This window comes from Bos indicus, chromosome 10 (genome assembly GCF_029378745.1).
Source record: "Bos indicus isolate NIAB-ARS_2022 breed Sahiwal x Tharparkar chromosome 10, NIAB-ARS_B.indTharparkar_mat_pri_1.0, whole genome shotgun sequence".
In the NCBI taxonomy this organism is placed as follows: Eukaryota; Metazoa; Chordata; class Mammalia; order Artiodactyla; family Bovidae; genus Bos; species Bos indicus.
The window spans coordinates 71,664,533-71,684,063 of NC_091769.1; the positions used below are offsets into that span (position 1 = coordinate 71,664,533).

Sequence of the window (19,531 nt, forward strand, 5' to 3'; positions counted from 1 at the left end):
ACATAAGCCCCACCAAGTACAATATGAAGAATGTTTTCCAGTTTTACCAGTCTCCAGTGATTTCTATTAATAACTCAAATGAGCCATATACTAGGCTGGAGTTGGACTATGTGGATTCTGGAAACAGGAGCAAAGCGAGTACTTGGTCTCAGCCTGTCCGGCACATCCACAGATGCTATTTCTTAGAGTATTGAGTTTTCTGGTGCGATCACGAGAAGAGAGGGAGAAGTTTCTACACTTAGTAACATTTATTTATGCATTCAGTATCAAGTACATAAGTGCAAATATCCAGAATCCATAATTAAGTCCATTAGGAACTACAGAGAAAGTAATACAAACTGTAATAAAGTTAACATGCTGGTACTTTTTAGTTACCATACATGTAAATCAGCCCATCAGTCTCACACAACAAAAGTACTGCATGTTTGTTTTCGGGTTTATTCATTTATTTAATTATTTTAAGTTATACAAAACTGATTACTCTAAGTACGGTCGACTTGTTTTTATTTTTATGTTGTGTGTGTTGGAAAAACACTTAAAGATCGGTTTACAAGTCTATATATTGTTATTAAAGATTAATCCAACCAACAACCCAAGGACATAGAAGCGATTTCCACTATTGCATCAGTGCACTGGGCAGGAAAGGCCTAGCCACAGGGAACATGAGAAGCTACAGAAGCATTGCAGAGAGAAGAACACCGACGAAGGAAAGATAACTTGGGTTCTCACCATCATGCACTTTTTTTTAGCAACACAAAATTAAAAACCACATCTAATACACTTTTCGCTATACTTTAGTGCTTGACACAAGTGACTCAAATATCCTAAGGGTACAGAAACAGCCTAAAAACAGCTGTTTTAAAGTTTGTCTCTAAGATTATGGTACTGGGGGGGAGAAACAATCAATCTGCAGTAACATGTAAGACAGAGCTGTTACCACTTCAGACATTCCTCTTGGTGTTCAGTCCCCGGTGGGGTATCCACTTACTCAGTGTGCCTTTTAGCGCCTGGGATTTTAGCCTGAATCCTAAAAAGACAATATCAGATGGTGGTAAATCACAAGTATTATTAATGAAATCATCTTATGACATCACTATGTGTCATTGCTTTAATTAGCTAAGTGACCAAATAGCTTAATATTCCAAAAAAAATCATAATTTTTATGTATGAGTGTCTATAAATGCATTTCTATGCAATAAGGAAGTATAATTAGATAATGAATGACCCCAGGAAGCCATATTTCTTAAATTATAACTTTTTAGGTAGACAAAAGATGTTGATTTATTTCAGAATTATAGAAGCTGTGATATACGTAGGTGACCATTTATCACTCAGTCTGGGACACTTCTGAAAGAGAAAGACAGTGCTGTTATTAACCATACCAGGACAACAGGCATGAACAGGGGTGGTTCCAGGTGAAGAAACATATGGTCATCCTCAGCAGAAACTGCTAGAACTGGAATGAAGAAAACTGAGTCCTAGTTTAAGCTCTCTACTAATTAGCTGTGTGCCATCTGGCAGCTAATGAGCCTTCCTGGTCCTAGAGCATTTACCGGGTGCAAATTAGATATTTCTAATGCCCCTAAAGGTCTGTGATTCTCGCAGAATGGCAGTATTATTTTAGGTAGGTTTATACTGGAAGCATTATGCGTCATTAAATCAAAGCTTAATGAGCTCCCCATGCAGAGTTTGACTGAGACCTTCCTCTGTGTCATGCACCCTTGCAGATGCTGGAATTCAGTGAACAGAAGGGAGAAGGCTCTGCTCTCATGGAGCTTTCATTCTCCTAGGGGTTGAGGAGCCAGAAATAAACAAGTAGACAAACAAGAGAAGTACATATTGTGACAAATGCTATTAAAAAAACCCAAACAAGATGGAATGATAGGCAATGAGGGAGCAGTGGTGATAGTTGAGAGATGTTGTTCAGTCACTCAGTCACGTCTGACTCTTTGCAACCCCATGGACTGTAGGGCACCAGGCTTCCCTCTCTTTCACCATCTCCCAGAGTTTGCTTAAACTCATGACCATTGACTTGGTGATGCCCTCCAACCATCTCATCCTCTGTTGCCCCCTTCTCCTGCTGCCTTCAATCTTTCCCAGCATCAGGGTCTTTTCCAATGAGTTGGTGATGGCCAAACTATTGGAGCTTCAGCTTCAGCATCAGTCCTTCCAATGAATATTCAGGGTTGATTTCCATTAGGTGGGAGACGCTTACTTTAAGTCCCCTCATGTGAGAAACAGATGTCTGCAGGATAAGAAGGGGCCACTGGGTTGAAGTGTTTCAGGAAGACGAAGCAGGGAGTACAGAGGCCAAAAAGTGAGGACAAGCTTAGGAGTCAAGGATGAGACCAGTGTGCTTGGGGAGTGAGGCGGGAAGGTCTGAGAGGCAGGAGGTAACCAGATGGTGTTGAAACTTGCAGGCGGTAAAAGGAATTTAGATTCTATTCTGTGGCTGGGAAGCCACTGATGAATTGTAGGCAAAGGAATGATGTGATCAAAGAAGATCATGATAGTGGTTATGTGAAAAAAGTGGGGAAACAGAGCAATAAGGGATGGAGGACAACTATAGCAGTCTAGGTGCTGAATGGCAATGGCCTGGGTTATATGGAATGAAGCCTTGCCAGTGGAGTAAAGTGCTCACTCTGGGTATCCAGTGAGGGGATGGAGCAGACAGGACCCACCTGCCAAGCTGATGGGTTGAATGTGTGGGCGGGGGAAAGATTGACAGTAATCAAGGAAGATGCTTTGGTTTTGGGCCTGAGCAACCAGGTGAATAATAATGCCATTTACAAAGATGGTGTGACAACTGAAGTAAGAATAAATTCTGGGCTGAAACTGCAAGATCTGTTTGGCCACGCTGAATCTGAAATGTCTGTGGGACATTTGAGAGATAACATTGGGTAAGCAGATGAAGTTAACTGGGCCTTAGGAAGCATAACTATGAACAAAGCTAGTGGAGGTGATGGAATTCCAGTTGAGTTATTTCAAATCCTAAAAGATGATGCTGTTAAAATGCTGCCCTCAATCAGCCAGCAAATTTGGAAAACTCAGCAGTGGCCACAGGACTGGAAAAGGTCAGTTTTCATTTCAATCCCAAAGAAAGGCAATGCCAAAGAATGTTCAAACTACTGTACAATTACACTCATCTCACACATTAGCAAAGTAATGCTCAAAATTCTCCAGGTGAGGCTTCAACAGTACGTGAACTGAGAACTTCCAAATGTTCAAGCTGGATTTAGAAAATGCAGAGGAACCAGAGATCAAATTGCCAACATTCGCTGGATCATTGAAAAAGCAAGAGAGTTCCAGAAAAACATCTACTTCTGTTTTACTGACTATACCAAAGCCTTTGACTATGTGGATCACAACAAACTGTGGAAAATTCTGAAAGAGATGGAAATACCAGACCACCTGTCCTGCCTCCTGAGAAATCTGTATGCAGATCAAGAAGCAAGTTAGAACCAGACATGGAACAATGGACTGGTTCCAAATTGGGAAAGGAGTACGTCAAGGCTGTATACTGTCACCCTACTTATTTAACTTATATGCAGAGTATATCATGCAAAATGCCAGGCTAGATGAAGCACAAACTGGAATCAAGATTGCCAGAAGAAATATCAATAACCTCACCACCTTATGACAGAAAGCAAAGAGGAACTAAGGAGCATCTTGATGAAAGTGAAAGAGGAGAGGGAAAACCTGGCTTAAAACTCAACATTCAGAAAACGAAGATCATGGCATCTGGTCCCATCACTTCATGGCAAATAGATGGGGAAACAATGGAAATAGACACTTAATTTTCTTGGGCTCTAAAATCACTGCAGATGGTGACTGCAGCCATGAAATTAAAAGACACTTGCTCCTTGGAAGAAAAGCTATGACAAACCTAGATAGCATATTAAAAAGCAGAGACATTACTTTGCCAACAAATGTCCATCTAGTCAAAGCTATGGTTTTTCCAGTAGTCACGTATGGATGTGAGAGTTGGGACCATAAAGGCTGAGCACTGAAGAATTGATGCTTTTAAACTGTGGTATTGGAGAAGACTCTTGAGAGTCCCTTGGACTTCAAGGAGATCCAACCAGTCCATCCTAAAGGAAATCAGTTGTGAATATTCATTGGAATGACTGATGCTGAAGCTGAAACTCCAATACTTTGGCCACCTGATGCAAAGAACTGACTCATTTGAAAAGACCCTGATGCTGGGAAAGATTGAGGGCAGGAGGAGAAGGGGATGACAGAGGATGGGGTGGTTGTATGGCATCATTGACTCAATGCACATGGGTTTGGATAGACTCTGGCAGTTGGTGATGGAAGGCCTGGCATGCTGCGGTTCATGGGGTCGCAAAGGGTCGTACACAGCTGAGTGACTGAACTGACTGAGACTTGCATTGATTTTTTAAAAAAATGTCTCAAGCACATAACTGACTCATATTTGGCTGTGACAAATTAGAAAACCTCCAAGTATTTTTTATACATACTACTGTTGTATCCTATCTCATCTCTACCTCCTCCTCCTCACATTCTATATTTGTAAAGTGGACTTTTTAAAAACCTAAGATTGTGGAGACACACATTTTGGAGTCTTTGACATAGAGATAATCTTTGAGGCCACTAGGGATGAAGGGTAAACCAGAGAAGGAAGAGCCAAGAGAAGACACTGCGAGAAAGCAGCTGAGACTCAAGCCATGCCAAGAGTCAAGGAGAGTGCTCAACAAAGATGGCAGTAATCTTAAAGAGTGTCTGAGAGGTTGAGAAGGTTGAGGATGGAGTGATGACTGCAGGATTTAGCAATATGAAGGTCACTAGGACCCTGACAAAGAGCAACTTAAGTGCTCAGGGTGCAGGCCTGACTGCAGTGAGGTAGGGAGAGAAGCATTAGAGCCAGCAAGGACGGAAAGACTGGAGAGATTATGATTGTGGAAATGAGCCAGAAGAGGCAGAAACTGATAATGCAGCAGAGAATGGGAAACATTTCAATAGAGACACCTTAGGTCTGGTCTTCTCCAAAGTATAACATATATGTATTAGTTTTGAAATGCTTTTAGAATATCACAGTAGACTAAGCGTTAACTAATTCTACTTTTCTCCCATTGCAGAAGTCCTTTAAACCATATCTGTGACAGTGGTCAACTAACTTTTATGTGAATACTTGAATGGGTGTCAGTGAGCTTACTGTTTCACAGGGCAAATGGCTTCATTGTTGAACAACTCTAATTGGTACTGTTTCCCCTCATGTTTCATTCAAATCTCAGAACTTCTGGCCTTTCCATTCATAGCTCTTTAGAGAAAAAGAGAATGATTACTTCTCTCACAATGTTAGACCTCCAAATGTGTTCTTTTAAAGTTATCTCTTTTCCAGAATAATCATCTCCAGTAAAGTTTGGTTGTCACTCACATTACTGTCATATTTCCAATACTTCAATACCCAGTCATCTTTTGGACATGACTTCAGTGTATAACTGCAGCTCTTAAAATGTTCAACTCTGAAATTTAACACATCTATGGAATAACAATATGGGATATGAAACAACTATAGCCTCTTTTGATTTTGACATATACTTCTATTAATAATATCTAAACTTGCATATATTTTAAAAAATATGCCTCTGTACATTACTGATTCATATTTGGCTGTGATCAATTAATCTATTTATCACTCACCCCCCCAGATATTTTTTACACACACTACTGTTGTACTCTATTGCATCTGCCCCTCTTCCCATTCTGTATATGCAAAAGTTGACTTAAAAAAAAAATCTAAATATAGGACTTTGCTTTCCCTGTCAATTTCATTTTATTAACTTCAGTTTCGCATTCTACATTACTCAAGATCACTTAATTCATTTTGAATCTTGAACTTGCTGTCTTCTGAATGTGCTTTTGCTCCAAGCTATGTGTCACCTAGAACTCTGATGAGTATACTTGATTTGTCTTCACATAGTCATGTGAAACACTGGTATGGAAAGTCATGGAGTCAAGGGCAGAGCCCTGTGTCACATTACTACACCTCGCCCTGGATGGATTTTCGGTGGACTAATGAACCTCCATAGGGTCTACTATTTCAACATTCTGGAACTCTACCAATTGTGCTATAATCTGGACTGTACATCTCCATTTTCTCCTCAAGGACACCAGGAAGACTTTTCAAGTACCTCAATGAAATACTAAGAATGTGTTGTTAGGTGTTATTACCCCCAGTTAGGGGCTCCCCAGGTGGCACGAGTGGTAAAGAACCCACTTGCCAATGCAGGAGATGTAAGAGACTCGGGTTTGATCCCTGGGTCAGAAAGATCCCCTGGAGGAGGGCATGGCAACCCACTCTAGTATTGTTGCCAAGAGAATCCCATGGACAAAGGAGCCTGGTGGGCTATATAGTCCATGGGGTTGCAAGGAATTGGACACGAATGAAGTGACTTAGCATGCACGCAGCCCCATTTTAGAGGTGGAAGACTGAGACACAGGGAGGTTAAATGACCTGGACAGGGTTATCATTCACTCAGTATAGGCGTGGGAGGGGCACCAAGGTTTCCTGCCTAGTCTGGGGCTGTCCTCCACACTCACCATGAACTGATCTCTAAGCAGTGGGAGTAGGATGATCATGGTTATGATCACTGAATATTTATTGAGTCCTCCCTATGTCCAAGTAAGAATACCTTACAGACATTATCTTTTCAATGTATATATAAAGAAACAAACTCAGGGAGTCAAATAACACTTATAATGAATTCATATAGCTAAAAAATTCCAGAAATGGACTCAAGCTAGTCTATTTGATTCCAAAGTTTCTGTTTTTAACGGTTTCACTAAAATGGTATCAGTTCTTTTGGTGGAATTATTCTAACATGTAATCAGAATTCCAGAGGTTGAAGAAATCTTAGAGGTAAGACTCCACTAAGAAATATCCTTCAAAATTTAGTGTCAGGCAAAACAGATTCTCTTGGAGAACTGCTGTTTAACTACATAACTTATCCAGTTTCTCTTTTTAAAAATTTTTTAAAAATATTTTATTCCTGCTTATTTATTTGGCTGCATGAGGTCTTAGTTGTGGCAAGCATGATCTTCAGTCTTCATTACAGCATACGGGATCTTTAGCTGTAGCACGTGGGATCTAGTTCCCTGATCAGGAATTGAACCTAGACCCCCTGCACTGCAGGCATGAAGTCTTAGCTACTGGACCACCAGGGAAGCCCACTCAGTTTCTCTTTTTGTCCTTAGCTTCCTTTCTATTCCTGTTCAGAGCATTGATTTCCAATTTTAATTTAGCCAACCATATTGTATACATATGTTCATACATTTTCGTTTCTGCCATCTCTCCTTCCCTTCTATTTTAACAGGCTTATATCCCTACCACTTTTGTTTGAATTCAACAGCCTCCTTGCTAATTACCACATCTCACTTTCCAATTCTCCTCCCACTAGACTGCCATAGTAATCTGTGCAAAATACAAATCTCCTGCATAGGAACATCAAGGGCAGGGATGTCCTGTTGAGTCCTAACTCCATAGAGCATGCTATACGTGGCCCCGGCTTCTCCTTCTAGGCCCTTTCTAGCTCATCTTTTCATTCATTTAAGCTTTAGACACACTGGTTGCCTCACTGCTCCCTGACCCTGACCTACGTTTTCATGCTTCTGCCTCTACCTGTGTTATTTCTTCTTGCAGTGTCTTTCCCCTCATCATGCACCTGATGAGTGTTTACCATCCTTCAGGGCTGCTATAGACTGAATGTTTATGTCCTGCTGCACCCCATTACCCAACACCCCCAAATTTATATACTGAAACCTAATCCCCAATATGTTAGTATTAGGAGGCGGGGCTTTTGGAAAGTGATTAGGTCATGAGAATGGAGCCTTCATGGATGGGATTAGTGCCCTATAAAAGAGAACCCAGAGAGTTTCCATCAACTTCTGCCATGTGAGGACACAGATGGAAGTCCTCAACAGAACCCAGCCATGCTAGTGAGGGCCCTTTTTTAGTGGCTTTCCATTATCCCCCAGGAAAGAACAGTAGATTCCATATCTCTCTCACCTTAATATTTTACACAATTCTACTGTCATTCTTATATTGTCTTATGGTTATTTCTTTACGGTTTTGTCTGTATCCATAGGCTAAGAGCTCTGCTAGGTGGGATCATCTTATTCATCTTTATACTCTTTGTACCTGTTAATGAAATGCCTGGAAAATAATGTCTTTTTTTTTTTTTTTTGAAGCAAGCAACTAATCAATAAAAAATTAAGAGATGTGATTTGTTTAAGATCCTCAGACTAAGTACTGAACAGCTGAGGCCTAGAACTTCTGTCTTCCAGTTTCCAAGCTCCTATTCTGGTGTTCTTTGCTGTCATTCCTGAACACAGTTTTAACTGCCAGAAGTTAAATACACCTAGGAAGTTCATTAAAATATAGATTATGGGTCCCTTATCCCAGGAATTTTATTTCCATAAGTTTGTTGTAGAATCTGGGAATTCATATTTTTATCAGGTTCCCCAGGTTTGGCAAATACCAATCTCATGTTATACCATGCTGTCATCTCCTATTACAAAGTAATAAATATTTGTCTTCAATATGCTGATTTTCACTAGGTATTCATTGCATATGTGTTAAGCTGATAATTTCAGGCATTTTGAAATGTCTGAATCCAAATTCACCATGAATTTAAGAGGAAGAATATAAACAATACATAATAAAAACAAAAATCGTTCTAAACTTCAGGAGAGAACTGTAACTGATGACACACAAATCAAATAGCAGAGGAACTTTAAAGCACTTGCTTTTCCCTTATTTGTTTTTCTCTGTATATCTTTGACCATCTAAAATACTTGCATTTAATTCTACTATCATCTAGGTCTAGCCACATGATTCTAGGATTCCTGGAGAGAAACTCTAGTATTTTTCAGACGTGTATTTGTAGTCAAAACTAAGGTCAGCTTTTAATTAAAACAAAATCGTGAGTAATAATAACAACAGAAAAACTTCATTTTAGATGAAGATGTATCTAAAAACACTAATTTAAGAATTAGGGAAAACTACTAAGTTAATGACTATATTAACTGTAAATACTTTTATAACTGGAATCATTATCTCCTAATATATAAAGTATCCATAAAGTAGAGTCTATTTAAGACTCAGGTTTAAAAAGCAATGGTATTAATAAAATAGGCAAATACACACACATATTGAATTTAAATGGTGTAATCTAAAAGGTAATAAAAATTCTCAAGATTAAAAAATGTTTTGTTTTAAAAATAATTTCAATGATTTAAAACTTAATGATATTTATTATTTTAAAATTGAAAATGCTAACACTTTTATTTTGATTAATTTACTAAAATTTAATTTTACTTTTCTAAATCAGGCTTTTTTCCTTCCTCCAATCCATCTTATTCTTGGACATGAGCCAGTCCCCAGACAGACATTAATATCATTCATTTATTAAAATTCATTTCATGATACCTGAAATAAACCACTAAAAGTTTTATTTAATTGGAAGTTTTAAAAATTTATACTTTACTTCTGAAATAATCTATTTGGTAAGGGTATGAACATATGACTCAAATAAGTGAATAATCATAAATCAGTCTATTACTTTATTATCCTTTTATTACTCCTATCTAATCCAGTCAAATGCCTGCCTAAGGCAGTCTCTCCTTTTTATAAATTGCACTATGCAACTTACTTTGCCACAACAGCATTTATGTGAGTCCTCACAAGTCCCAGATATTGGTCAATCTGTGCCTACAAAGAGAAGAAATCATGAGCACATCCACAGTTCACAAGGTCAAAACTTAACATGCATGTTTGACATCACATAGAACTTACCTGGTGCTTAACATACACTACAGGTAGAGTAAACATTGAAACCACAGCTGGGATGAAAAACAGATATAGTATTAAAATTGAGAGTTGTAAGTGGAACAATCTTATAGATACATTTTTATATAGTTATGTGATATAATGACATTATTTGCAGTGGCCAGCATTCTAGCTAAAAGATGGCAGGGCTAGTTCATAAAGAAAACAAAAAAATGCTGAGACCTTCACAAATATTAAGTCATTAATTCTGGAATGAGAGAATGACCTCCTAAGATAAAAATGATTTTCTATACATAACACCATTGAAGCAGATATATATTTGAAGCCAGATAAAACCAGCTATGGTTGAAGAAAAAGAAAAAAACTTTAAGAAATTCATTTTTACTGTGTAATATATTGATATATTATGCTCTTTAATTGAACTATGATGGTCAGGGAAATGCTCTGCACTCAGAAAATCTGGAATTTGTTGCTAGGAACGCATTCAAGCAAGCTAACAGCCTAGGGAGATGCTCACAGAGTATGTGAAGGGAGACATAACACCTTGGCTGTCCTTACCCATGAGCAGCAGGGTCAGGCCATTGAAGAGAGCGCCAACGTAAGTCAGGAGCCACATCAGGACTGCAAACTAACAAATGAAATGATGATCAGAGCTTCTAAACCCATTATGACAGATAAGAGTCTCATTTCATTGATTTGTTTAGATTAAAATTTGAGGCAAACATCATGGTTTCAATAGGAAGTATAAGAGCATTTAAAGCTCGTCACAGAATTACTGAAAGAGGATCCAGTCTTTACGTGTCTCAGAACCCTGTGGATTTCCTTGTAAGATCTGAGGGACTCAGTGAAATAATAAACTAGGGCGGGGGTCAGCAAACTGGCCTTGACCTGTTTTCGTATAGGCCCACAAGTTAAGAATGAATTTTGCATGGTCGAATAAAGTTAAAACAAAAATAACATTTTGTATAATGTGAAAATGATACGAAATTCAGTGTCCAGTATTCATAAACAATGTTAGCACACAGCCACAGTTATTCATTTATGTATTGTCTTCAGCTGCTTTTCTGCTATAGTGACAAAGTTGAGTAGCTACAACAAAGACTGTGTAACCCACAAAGCCTAAAATATTTACCACGTGGCCCTTTATATAATAGATAAAGTTTGCTGATCCCTATTCTAGCCCACAATTTTCACATTACAAATTTAAGTAGACATGTTACCTTAAAAGCTCTAAGGTTAAGTAATTTTAATCTCCCTACTCTCTTATTTTAGTCATTATTTGCCAAGATGTTATTCCAGTAAAGCACCTTGAGCATCAAAGACTCATCACTCACTTTCCTTCTGCTCTTTCTTTCTCATTAAGGAGCAGCCCATGGTACAGATCCCTCCCAGTGCTCTGGGAGAATGGAGAACTGACAGAATCCTTGCCTGGGCTCCCACCCCTCTGCTCATGGCCCTGTTGAGTCATGACTGATCGACTTTGGTTTTCCCTATAAGCCATGTGGTGGTCCTAGCAGTTTGTTCCAAGAAGCCCAGTGAGTTCAATGATGGAACCAGGAATAACACCCAGGTGCCCCTCCTCTACACTTCAGGGGCTCATTCTCACAGCCCACAGGTCCTTATTATTAGCAGAGTACAGTGTTTCTTTCTAAGAAGAAGCATGTGTATTTTTCACATTCCCTAAACTAGATGTTTATTTTTAAAATAATTTTAGGAAATTGAGGAATTGAAAATGGGAACAAGAAGCAGCCTGGGGTACTGTAAGTAGCACAAAACTAGAAGCTATGTAACCTGGGTTTGGTCCCAGCTCTGTCAGTGACTCACTGGGCAACCTCAGGCAAGTGTCTTAACCTCTCTGAACCACAGTTTCAGCATCTGTAAAATGATGGCATTAGACTGGATGAGCTCCATGGTACTGTACAGCTGGACATTTTCAGACCCTAGAATATAATTAGCACTTACGTTATTCTCCATCATGTGGAAGTTTATAACATTATGTGTACCTTTAGGGAAAACAAAACTCAAGACTGTCAAATGAAACGGCTTAAGCACTCATACTTTTAAGGAATCCACCAGGTCCTGGACAAGGAAGAGCCTCCTCAGTTCTTTGAGAGTGTTGTTCACGTAGAATTGCAGGCAGTCTGTGTACTTCTGAATCTGCTCCTGAGACAGGGTGATCTCGAGCTCCAAGTAGGCCCTGTCAACAGAGCATCCCCACAGAGAACTCCATCAGAGGGAATCATGAAACAGCTAGGTTTCCCTTCTCCAACCCTGAGGACCACAGTCAGGTCGTCCTGAAGGATTTATGCCAGTCAGAAGGCTGCAGGGCACCACACCCACACCCACAGTTAGTTCACCAGGGAACACAGGAATCACAGCACTCAGTGGGGCAATGTGGCTGCTTCTGTCTCTCATAGGCAATGTGATAGAGTGAGCTGATAATTCAGAGCAACTGGCGAGGAGCAGAGAAAAGTCAGTCCCAAATCAGTTCACTTGCTGAATTCTCTGTACATCTGGCTCACTGAGCAATTGTGAAAAGTTCTTATTTCTTCTCGGCTGCATGAAGATGAATTGTCTTTTTAAATAATTAAGATATCTCAAAATCTTAGCTGCCAATTATTATGTCTCATCAAATCTCAAAGATTTCATGTTTAAATTCTGGAAAGTACTTTTAGGTTTTATTCTAGAGAGCTCTGAAAACACAAGTGACCTGGGACATACTAAAATGCTCACTGGTTCTAGTAAGAGTGGTATTTTTAGTAACTGCATTTTCCATTTGTTCAAAGGGTTAATTTGAACTCTTGGATAGATAACCCAGGCTCTACGAATCTATAAAAGTCAATCGATCCTCCTGCTTTGACCATACCCACCATGCTCCCCGCCCCCCATCCCTATCCCCGGCCGCCAACGAGACCCATCATCTCTTTCTCCTTCCTTCTGTCTGCCAAGTTGTCTACTTCTAGAGTTCTAACAGTGCTCACCTAACTCTGAGGATTGAGAATTTTTATGTTTGGCTTTTTAGAAAAATAATCAGGAAAGTGGATTTGTCTAGCTGATATGTTTTGATTCAAAATGTACTCTTGAGTTAGACATTCCTTTTATTGATAGAAACAATTAAGCCAAAGGAACATTTAGGTTTTAAATGAGTCTCCAAATGGAAGATAAAGTAGTTGAGCTAATTACAGTTTGACTCTTGGTCCTATAACTGGGTAGTTACAGAAGAAATAAGTCAAGTGAGAGGTAAATCCCCAGTGTAACTTGACAGTCCTGGATCCAAGAACGTGGGAGAAGCCAACCTCTCTTGTATGGCTAAGGATAGAGGCTGGAGCAGGACAGGACTCTAAAGGTGTGGATACTGGTCACAGGTGAGGGTCACTGAAGTAGGTATAGTATTCACCCTGGTAAGATGACACTCCACTTCTCTATTCTTCCCACCTTTGGGGAGGCAACCAAGTTATAGCCTAGAAGACCCATTAACTGCATTAGAAGAAGGCCAAATACATCCCAAGGGTGAGAATGGTCAGACTGTAACCGTGTTTGACAATGAGCATAGGAACCAGAGGCTAGGAAGTGACGTGTGAAACACGGCATTTTGCCTTTTGTCGACAAGGCCCTGGCATCTTTTCCTTCTTTTAAGAGCCTGGTGCCCTGAGACCTTGATTCAGCTGGCTGATGAGGCTGAGCCGGGGAGGATTCAGAGGCATCCCCAGGGAATCACTGCGGTTGGCTCAGAAGCCATTATGCAGCAGTATCTATAGGTCTCATCCAGGATGCAGAAATATCCCTCAGTTATAGGAGGTGAGGACACCTGCAGCGGGGCCTGCAGCAGGTGATGGTATGACTGATGGTCAGTGCTAAAATACCACGGCTTACAAGCTAGAATCTGGAGTAAACTGGGGCAGAGTTGGAGAGCATGCAGCTGGCAGTGCTAATATCTCCCTCTGCCACATTTCATACATCCTCTTAATACACTGCCTTAAAGAAATCCTTCTCAGTGCTCATTCGAATCAGATTTCCCCTGTATTAAAATGCAGAAGAGGGTACATTATACTATTCAATTGTGAGTACATAATACTATACAGATTCTGAGGGATGAACTTTACATCCCACAGAATTTGGCCCTTTGACATTAAACTTCTGAAAAGAGCACAGAAATAAAAATCCAAACACCCTGGTCCTGGCTCTGTGCTATTTACTCTGAGCAAGTCACTTTACTTCTTAGAACCTCTGTTTTTCCATCTGTGAAAAGGGATTATAATGTTCTGCCTTCATCACAGAGTTGGGAGAATAATTGTTGAAACACTTTAAATCATAAAACACTGTTTGCATATAAATGAATTATGATTACTATGAGAAGTAATTAAATACAAAATTAATATCAAACATAAATTAAATGTTTTCACATTTCATAAATTCACCCACAAGGATTTATATTATATAAATTATAGAAATATATATTAAAGATAAATATTTAACATTTAATTAGAAGTGATTAAAGTTTTAAAAGCTCAATAAAGCAGTAAGCATTAGACTAGGGATGAGTCTGCTTTAGAAATTTAACAGAAATATCTGGTATTAAAAGACAGCGTTAAAGGAGACTCTAAGAGGCCTGTTAAAGGTCAAAAGAAGCAGGACCCAAAGTGCACAGGCAGTGAAACAGAGGCCGAGGAAAGAGCCACGTGAGAGGTGGGGCAAGGGCTGGTCGGGTTGCACACTCACTTGAAAGGGTGACCCTCGTCGGTTTTCTGCACAGCTTGTAAAACAGACTTGTAGATGCGGAAACTGATGGTGGCTGAGAGCGCAGCGAGGGCCAGGTAGGCCACGACGCTCACAACGCTGAACTGCGTCAGGGAGAAGAGCAGCAGCAGGAAGCTCCCAAACACTATCCCCGTCTGCTTGATGTCCCGCCAGTACAGCAGGTCAATAGCTGTGGGAGGAGACACGCACATTCACACAGAGCACTCAGCATGGGCAGGGCCTCCAGGGAGCTGCCGCGGCTCATTCCACAAAGCCATGGCCGCTACAGGTTTCCCCAGCTCTTGGCTTCCTAAACACAGGTGAGCACACATAGCGCTACTCCTAGGGCGCTTCCCATCCTCCCGTTTTGCTTTGGAAGCATCTTTTCCATCCCTGAGGTCAATTAGGAAATTCACAGATAAGAAAAGGCTGTTGAACCTCCAGTGACAATATCTCCATGAACAAATCTCAGTGGGTTACAACTGTGGGCATCAGTTATATGCCTTTGAAACAAGACTAAAAATTCAGAGCACTCTGAAGTACCTGTTCTTTTCCTTTGGATGGCATTGATGGCATGCATCTTGATACCCTGCTTACAACTCAATGTCTCAATAGCAGCCCAGAGATAAGCACGTCAGTCATACACATGTCCCTGCTGCTGAGAAGGGGCACTAACAATGAAAGCAGAAGTGGAGCCTCAGAAGCATGTCAGCTGGTCTGGGAGACTCCAGGCAATGCCAAAAACTTCTGAATAGAGATATGGTCTACCTCTAAAATGAGTAAAACCAAACATTAGTAGTTAGTAGCTATCTCAAGAATCCCTGGAGCTGAAAGTTGGGTTAAACTGTTTTGTATCGTATGATTTGTTCGCTTACATTCTTGTGACTTAAAAACCTGGAATATAAATTTTAAAATCTACATTGTACCTATCATTCAGTTATTTCTCTCTTTCAACTTAGAAACAAAAAATTAATTCAAAAGAATAAAGCCATGGTGCTTCAAATATGACACAAAATGGAAATATTTTTAATATTTCAGTCACTAGATTATGAAAAAAGTATAGAAGACTTGCTCAAGAATGTATGCAAATTTGTTCTCCAATTAGGCAAGTAACATACGGTTTCTTTTTTGGGGAGATACAATTGACATAACATTGTGTGAGTTTAAGGTGTACAGCATGCTGACTGGATATATTTATATATTGCAGTATAGCAACTGAAGGCAGGAGGAGAAGGGGGCAACAGAGGATGAGATGGTTGGATGGCATCACGGACTCAATGAACATGAGTTTGAGCAGACTCTGAGAGACAGTAAAGGATAGGGAAGCCTGGCGTGCCGCAGTCCTCGAGGTAGCAAAGAGTCACACCTGAGCAACTGAACAACAATGACAACAACCACAACGACGACACAGCACCAGTTAACACCTCTGTCACATCACACAGTTATTTCTTTTTTATGTTAAGAACATGTAAGATCCAGCAACTTTGAAGTCTGTAATACAGTATTGTTGACTATATTTACTTTGCTGTGTGTTAGATCCATCAGACTTCTTTATCTGCTAGTTGCAGGTTTATACCCTTTGATCAACATCTCCCTAATTCCCCTTCCCCCTAACTCCAGTAACCAGTCTTCTATTCTGCTTCTATGAATTCAGCTTCTTCAGATTCCACACATAAGTGGGATCCTACAGTGTTTGTCTGTCTTCGTGTGACTTATTGTCTCTTTTAGCAGAAGGCCCTCAAGGTCTATCTATGTTGTCACAAAAAATGGTTTTTATAGAATATTACACAAATTCTCAGAAAAAGAAAATAAGACATGAAATTCCCATCTTACAACCAAATGAAAGTGGCCGTTGCTTACACTACCAGCTTCATATGCAGCGTAAATGGAGGCACCCGGTTTAAGGCACCAGTCATCAGCTCAATGGAAAACAAAGGTGACTAGATTGAAGAAAGCAGGGAACCGCTCCCATCATACTCTGGTACATGACTAGCTGAGAGACAGTACTGGAAAGGTCACACAGCCTAGTGACAACCCCAGGCTGTGGAGAGGATACGAGGAGTGTTGCCAAGTATCAACCCTTGAACCAGACTAACTCAGGCTGGATGGAGAGTACATCAGATCAAGGGCTTAAAGTGGGAGGGGGGATCTTTTATAACAGGCTGAGGACACTCCAGTAGTCTGAAGCTGGAGAGAGAATTTACTTCTGAACGGATCTGTCATTCACGTCTATCTATTCCCCACTCACCACTGCTTGGTCTACCAATGACATTAACTCACAAAGATTACAATAGTCAGCCATTTTGTTAGGGAAAAAATATGTTCCCTTCCTCCTAGAACACTTCTGCAGTGTAGGAAGGAGGGATCACAAGCTTGTTTTGGGGTGAAACAAAGATCCGCCCCCCATCCCCCCGTCTATTTTGAGTGGTGCCGGTTCTACACATGAGTTTCTTGGACAAAGTGAAGGCACTGCTGCTCCAAAGTCTCTCTGTTTCCCCAGCCCCAATCCCCAGCCCCAGTCACATTGACATTTCACTATTAGAAATTCATTTATTTGGAGTAATCCTTTTAATCGTCAAAGTATTTGGTGTCTTTTTTTTTTTTTTAATGCAAAGACCTAGAAGGGGATATGTCATTAACAAAAAATTTGAATGAGTTCACTAAATGATTTTCATTTCAGAACAGCTGTTGAGAACAGAGCACCGAAATAATAATCCTTTTTGGGCAGAGAAGAAGGATCTTTTTTTTTTTTTTTTCTCCTAGGAGTCTGGTGGGCTATAGTCCATAGGGTTGCAAAGAGTCTGACCTGACTAAGCACTCTCAAAGGAAGAAACTTTGTTATATTCATTAGTTTGCCAAAATGTTAAAAAATATTGTATGGCTCCTAACTGCTTATAAGGTTTGATTAGGGTATGCACTGAAGATACTCTGTATTACCAGATAATGCCATGGGTTATCAATGCTCTCTTTACTACTGAAATTAGAGTCATAAAGTCTTTAAATCTAATTATATTACAGACCCCAGGACCAATTCTGAAAATTCCTTTTAAAATTCTAATTATCTAGAACCAGTATTAGAATCAATATGTATTAGTATAGGTTCTCTTGAAGAAAAGAATGAAAGGACACGGATGTAAATATATATTATTATATATAATGATAAATATAATTTATAATATAAATTAAATATAAATTATATATTTATAACCTAAATTATATGAATTAAATAAATTATATATTACAATATAATTATATTATTTATTAATATAATTATATCAATTGTATTAATATAATTATTTTATGATAATATTATTATAATGATATATGCTATAATATATAATATAAAATATATATTAATACAATGTTATAATTATATGATTATAATTATATATTTAAATATTAAATAAATTATATAATATATAATTTATATACTATATATAACAGATTAAATATTATTTATATTATTTATTAATAATAATATAATAGATATATTATTATAATATAAATTATTGTTCAGTTCAGTTGAAAGGTTGTTGTTGAATCACACAAAGACACCGGGATTCTTGGCCCTGAGAGGAGAAGAATTCAATCTGGGGTCAGAGACGAGGCTTGATTGCTCAGAGCTTTTGTGTAATAAAGTTTTATTAAAGTATAAAGGAGATAGAGAAAGCTTCTGACATAGGCATCAGAAGGGGGTAGAAAGAGTACCCCGAAGAAGGATCTTTTTGAAGATATGACACAAGAAACTCCTGCGCCCCTGAGGGTAGATGACAAAAATGGGAGAAGGAGGAAATCTCCAAAGAAGCCCAGCTCCCCCTGTTTGAGTGGCTGGGGAGACAACAAACTGAGACAAGCCTAGGAGTCTAAGTCTAGCCCCCAGGGAGCTAGGAGCCTCCTTTGTTTACATGGTAAGTTTAGGAAAGGGGAAGGAGACCAAAAAGGAGACTAAAACATCAGCATTACCAGCAGTGTTAACCGCTTCCACTTTTGTTCATTTATTCAGTATTTATTGAGCAAGAACCAAGTGCCATGCTTTGTGCTAGGTGCAGGGGTATCGAAATAAATAAAATGTTTTAAAAAAAGAAAACTTACCTGTAAATAAATAAATTGTAATCTTCTGTTTTATGACGCCCACAGATTTCCATGACAGACAGATTTAGAGGCCAACACATTGTAAGACAGCATGATCTGTGCTATGGGAGCACACAGTGCTAGGGGTGGTAGGCTCACCCACCCCTGAGATGATGTAAAGGGGCACTGGGGACCCTGCAGGTAGTTTTCGGGCAAAGAGGAGATAGAATTTGCTTTTTCAAGTGAATTTCCACTTAATGAATTGCATAACACCTGTTAAAAATGATGGTGGCCTCTAGAAAAGCCTTCTGACTCTCTGGACCCCTGTTCAAACAGCCTGAGAATGGCAGGCACCAGGTAGGGACCTACTAGAAGCAGCATGGCAGAGAACACTAACTGGTAGCTAGGTAACTGGGCTTCCCAGGTGGTGCTCTGGATGAAGAATCTGCAGGCCAGTGCAGGAGGCATAAGAGACCCAGTTGGATCCCTGAGTGGGGAAGATCCCCTGGAGGGATAAATGGCAACCCATTTCAGTTTTCTTGCTTGGAGAATCCCATGGACAGAGGAGCCCAGCAGGCTACAGTCTATAGGGCCGCAGAGTCGGACACTACTGAAGTGACTTAGCATGAAGTAACATTAGTTTGGTGTAGGGTAATTACACAACAGGTCCTTCAACCAACTTTTAAAATTGCTGGAGGTTTCTAACTGGGAGGTTAACAAAAGTTTATCTTAAAACATCAATGAGAGGTTGATTCTGGGTATTTTGTGACATGAGTCTCTATTTACACAGATTCTGAAATAGTCAAAGCCCTTTCACACATTACTTCATTTAAACCTCACGATAAACTTCATTATACAGGCATATAATAGGTGAGGGAACTGAAGAAGCTCATATACTGACTAGCTGGGGCT

At 39.5% G+C, this 19,531-nt stretch overlaps 1 protein-coding gene across 2 annotated transcripts in view; it reads right to left on the bottom strand.

The window, feature by feature from the left end:
- Window positions 1-229: 229 nt before the first annotated feature.
- The window catches only part of RTN1 (reticulon 1), a 244,004-nt gene continuing 224,702 nt past the window's right edge, over window positions 230-19,531 (bottom strand). For both annotated transcript variants that reach the window (XM_070797684.1, XM_070797685.1), the window contains 6 exons: window positions 14,531-14,738; window positions 11,870-12,008; window positions 10,370-10,439; window positions 9,818-9,864; window positions 9,675-9,733; window positions 230-1,027 (listed from right to left, as the gene is read on the bottom strand). In XM_070797684.1, coding sequence (XP_070653785.1) covers window positions 985-1,027; window positions 9,675-9,733; window positions 9,818-9,864; window positions 10,370-10,439; window positions 11,870-12,008; window positions 14,531-14,738 — 566 coding nt within the window. In that variant the 3' untranslated portion in view covers window positions 230-984. The remainder of the gene's footprint in view (window positions 1,028-9,674; window positions 9,734-9,817; window positions 9,865-10,369; window positions 10,440-11,869; window positions 12,009-14,530; window positions 14,739-19,531) is intronic.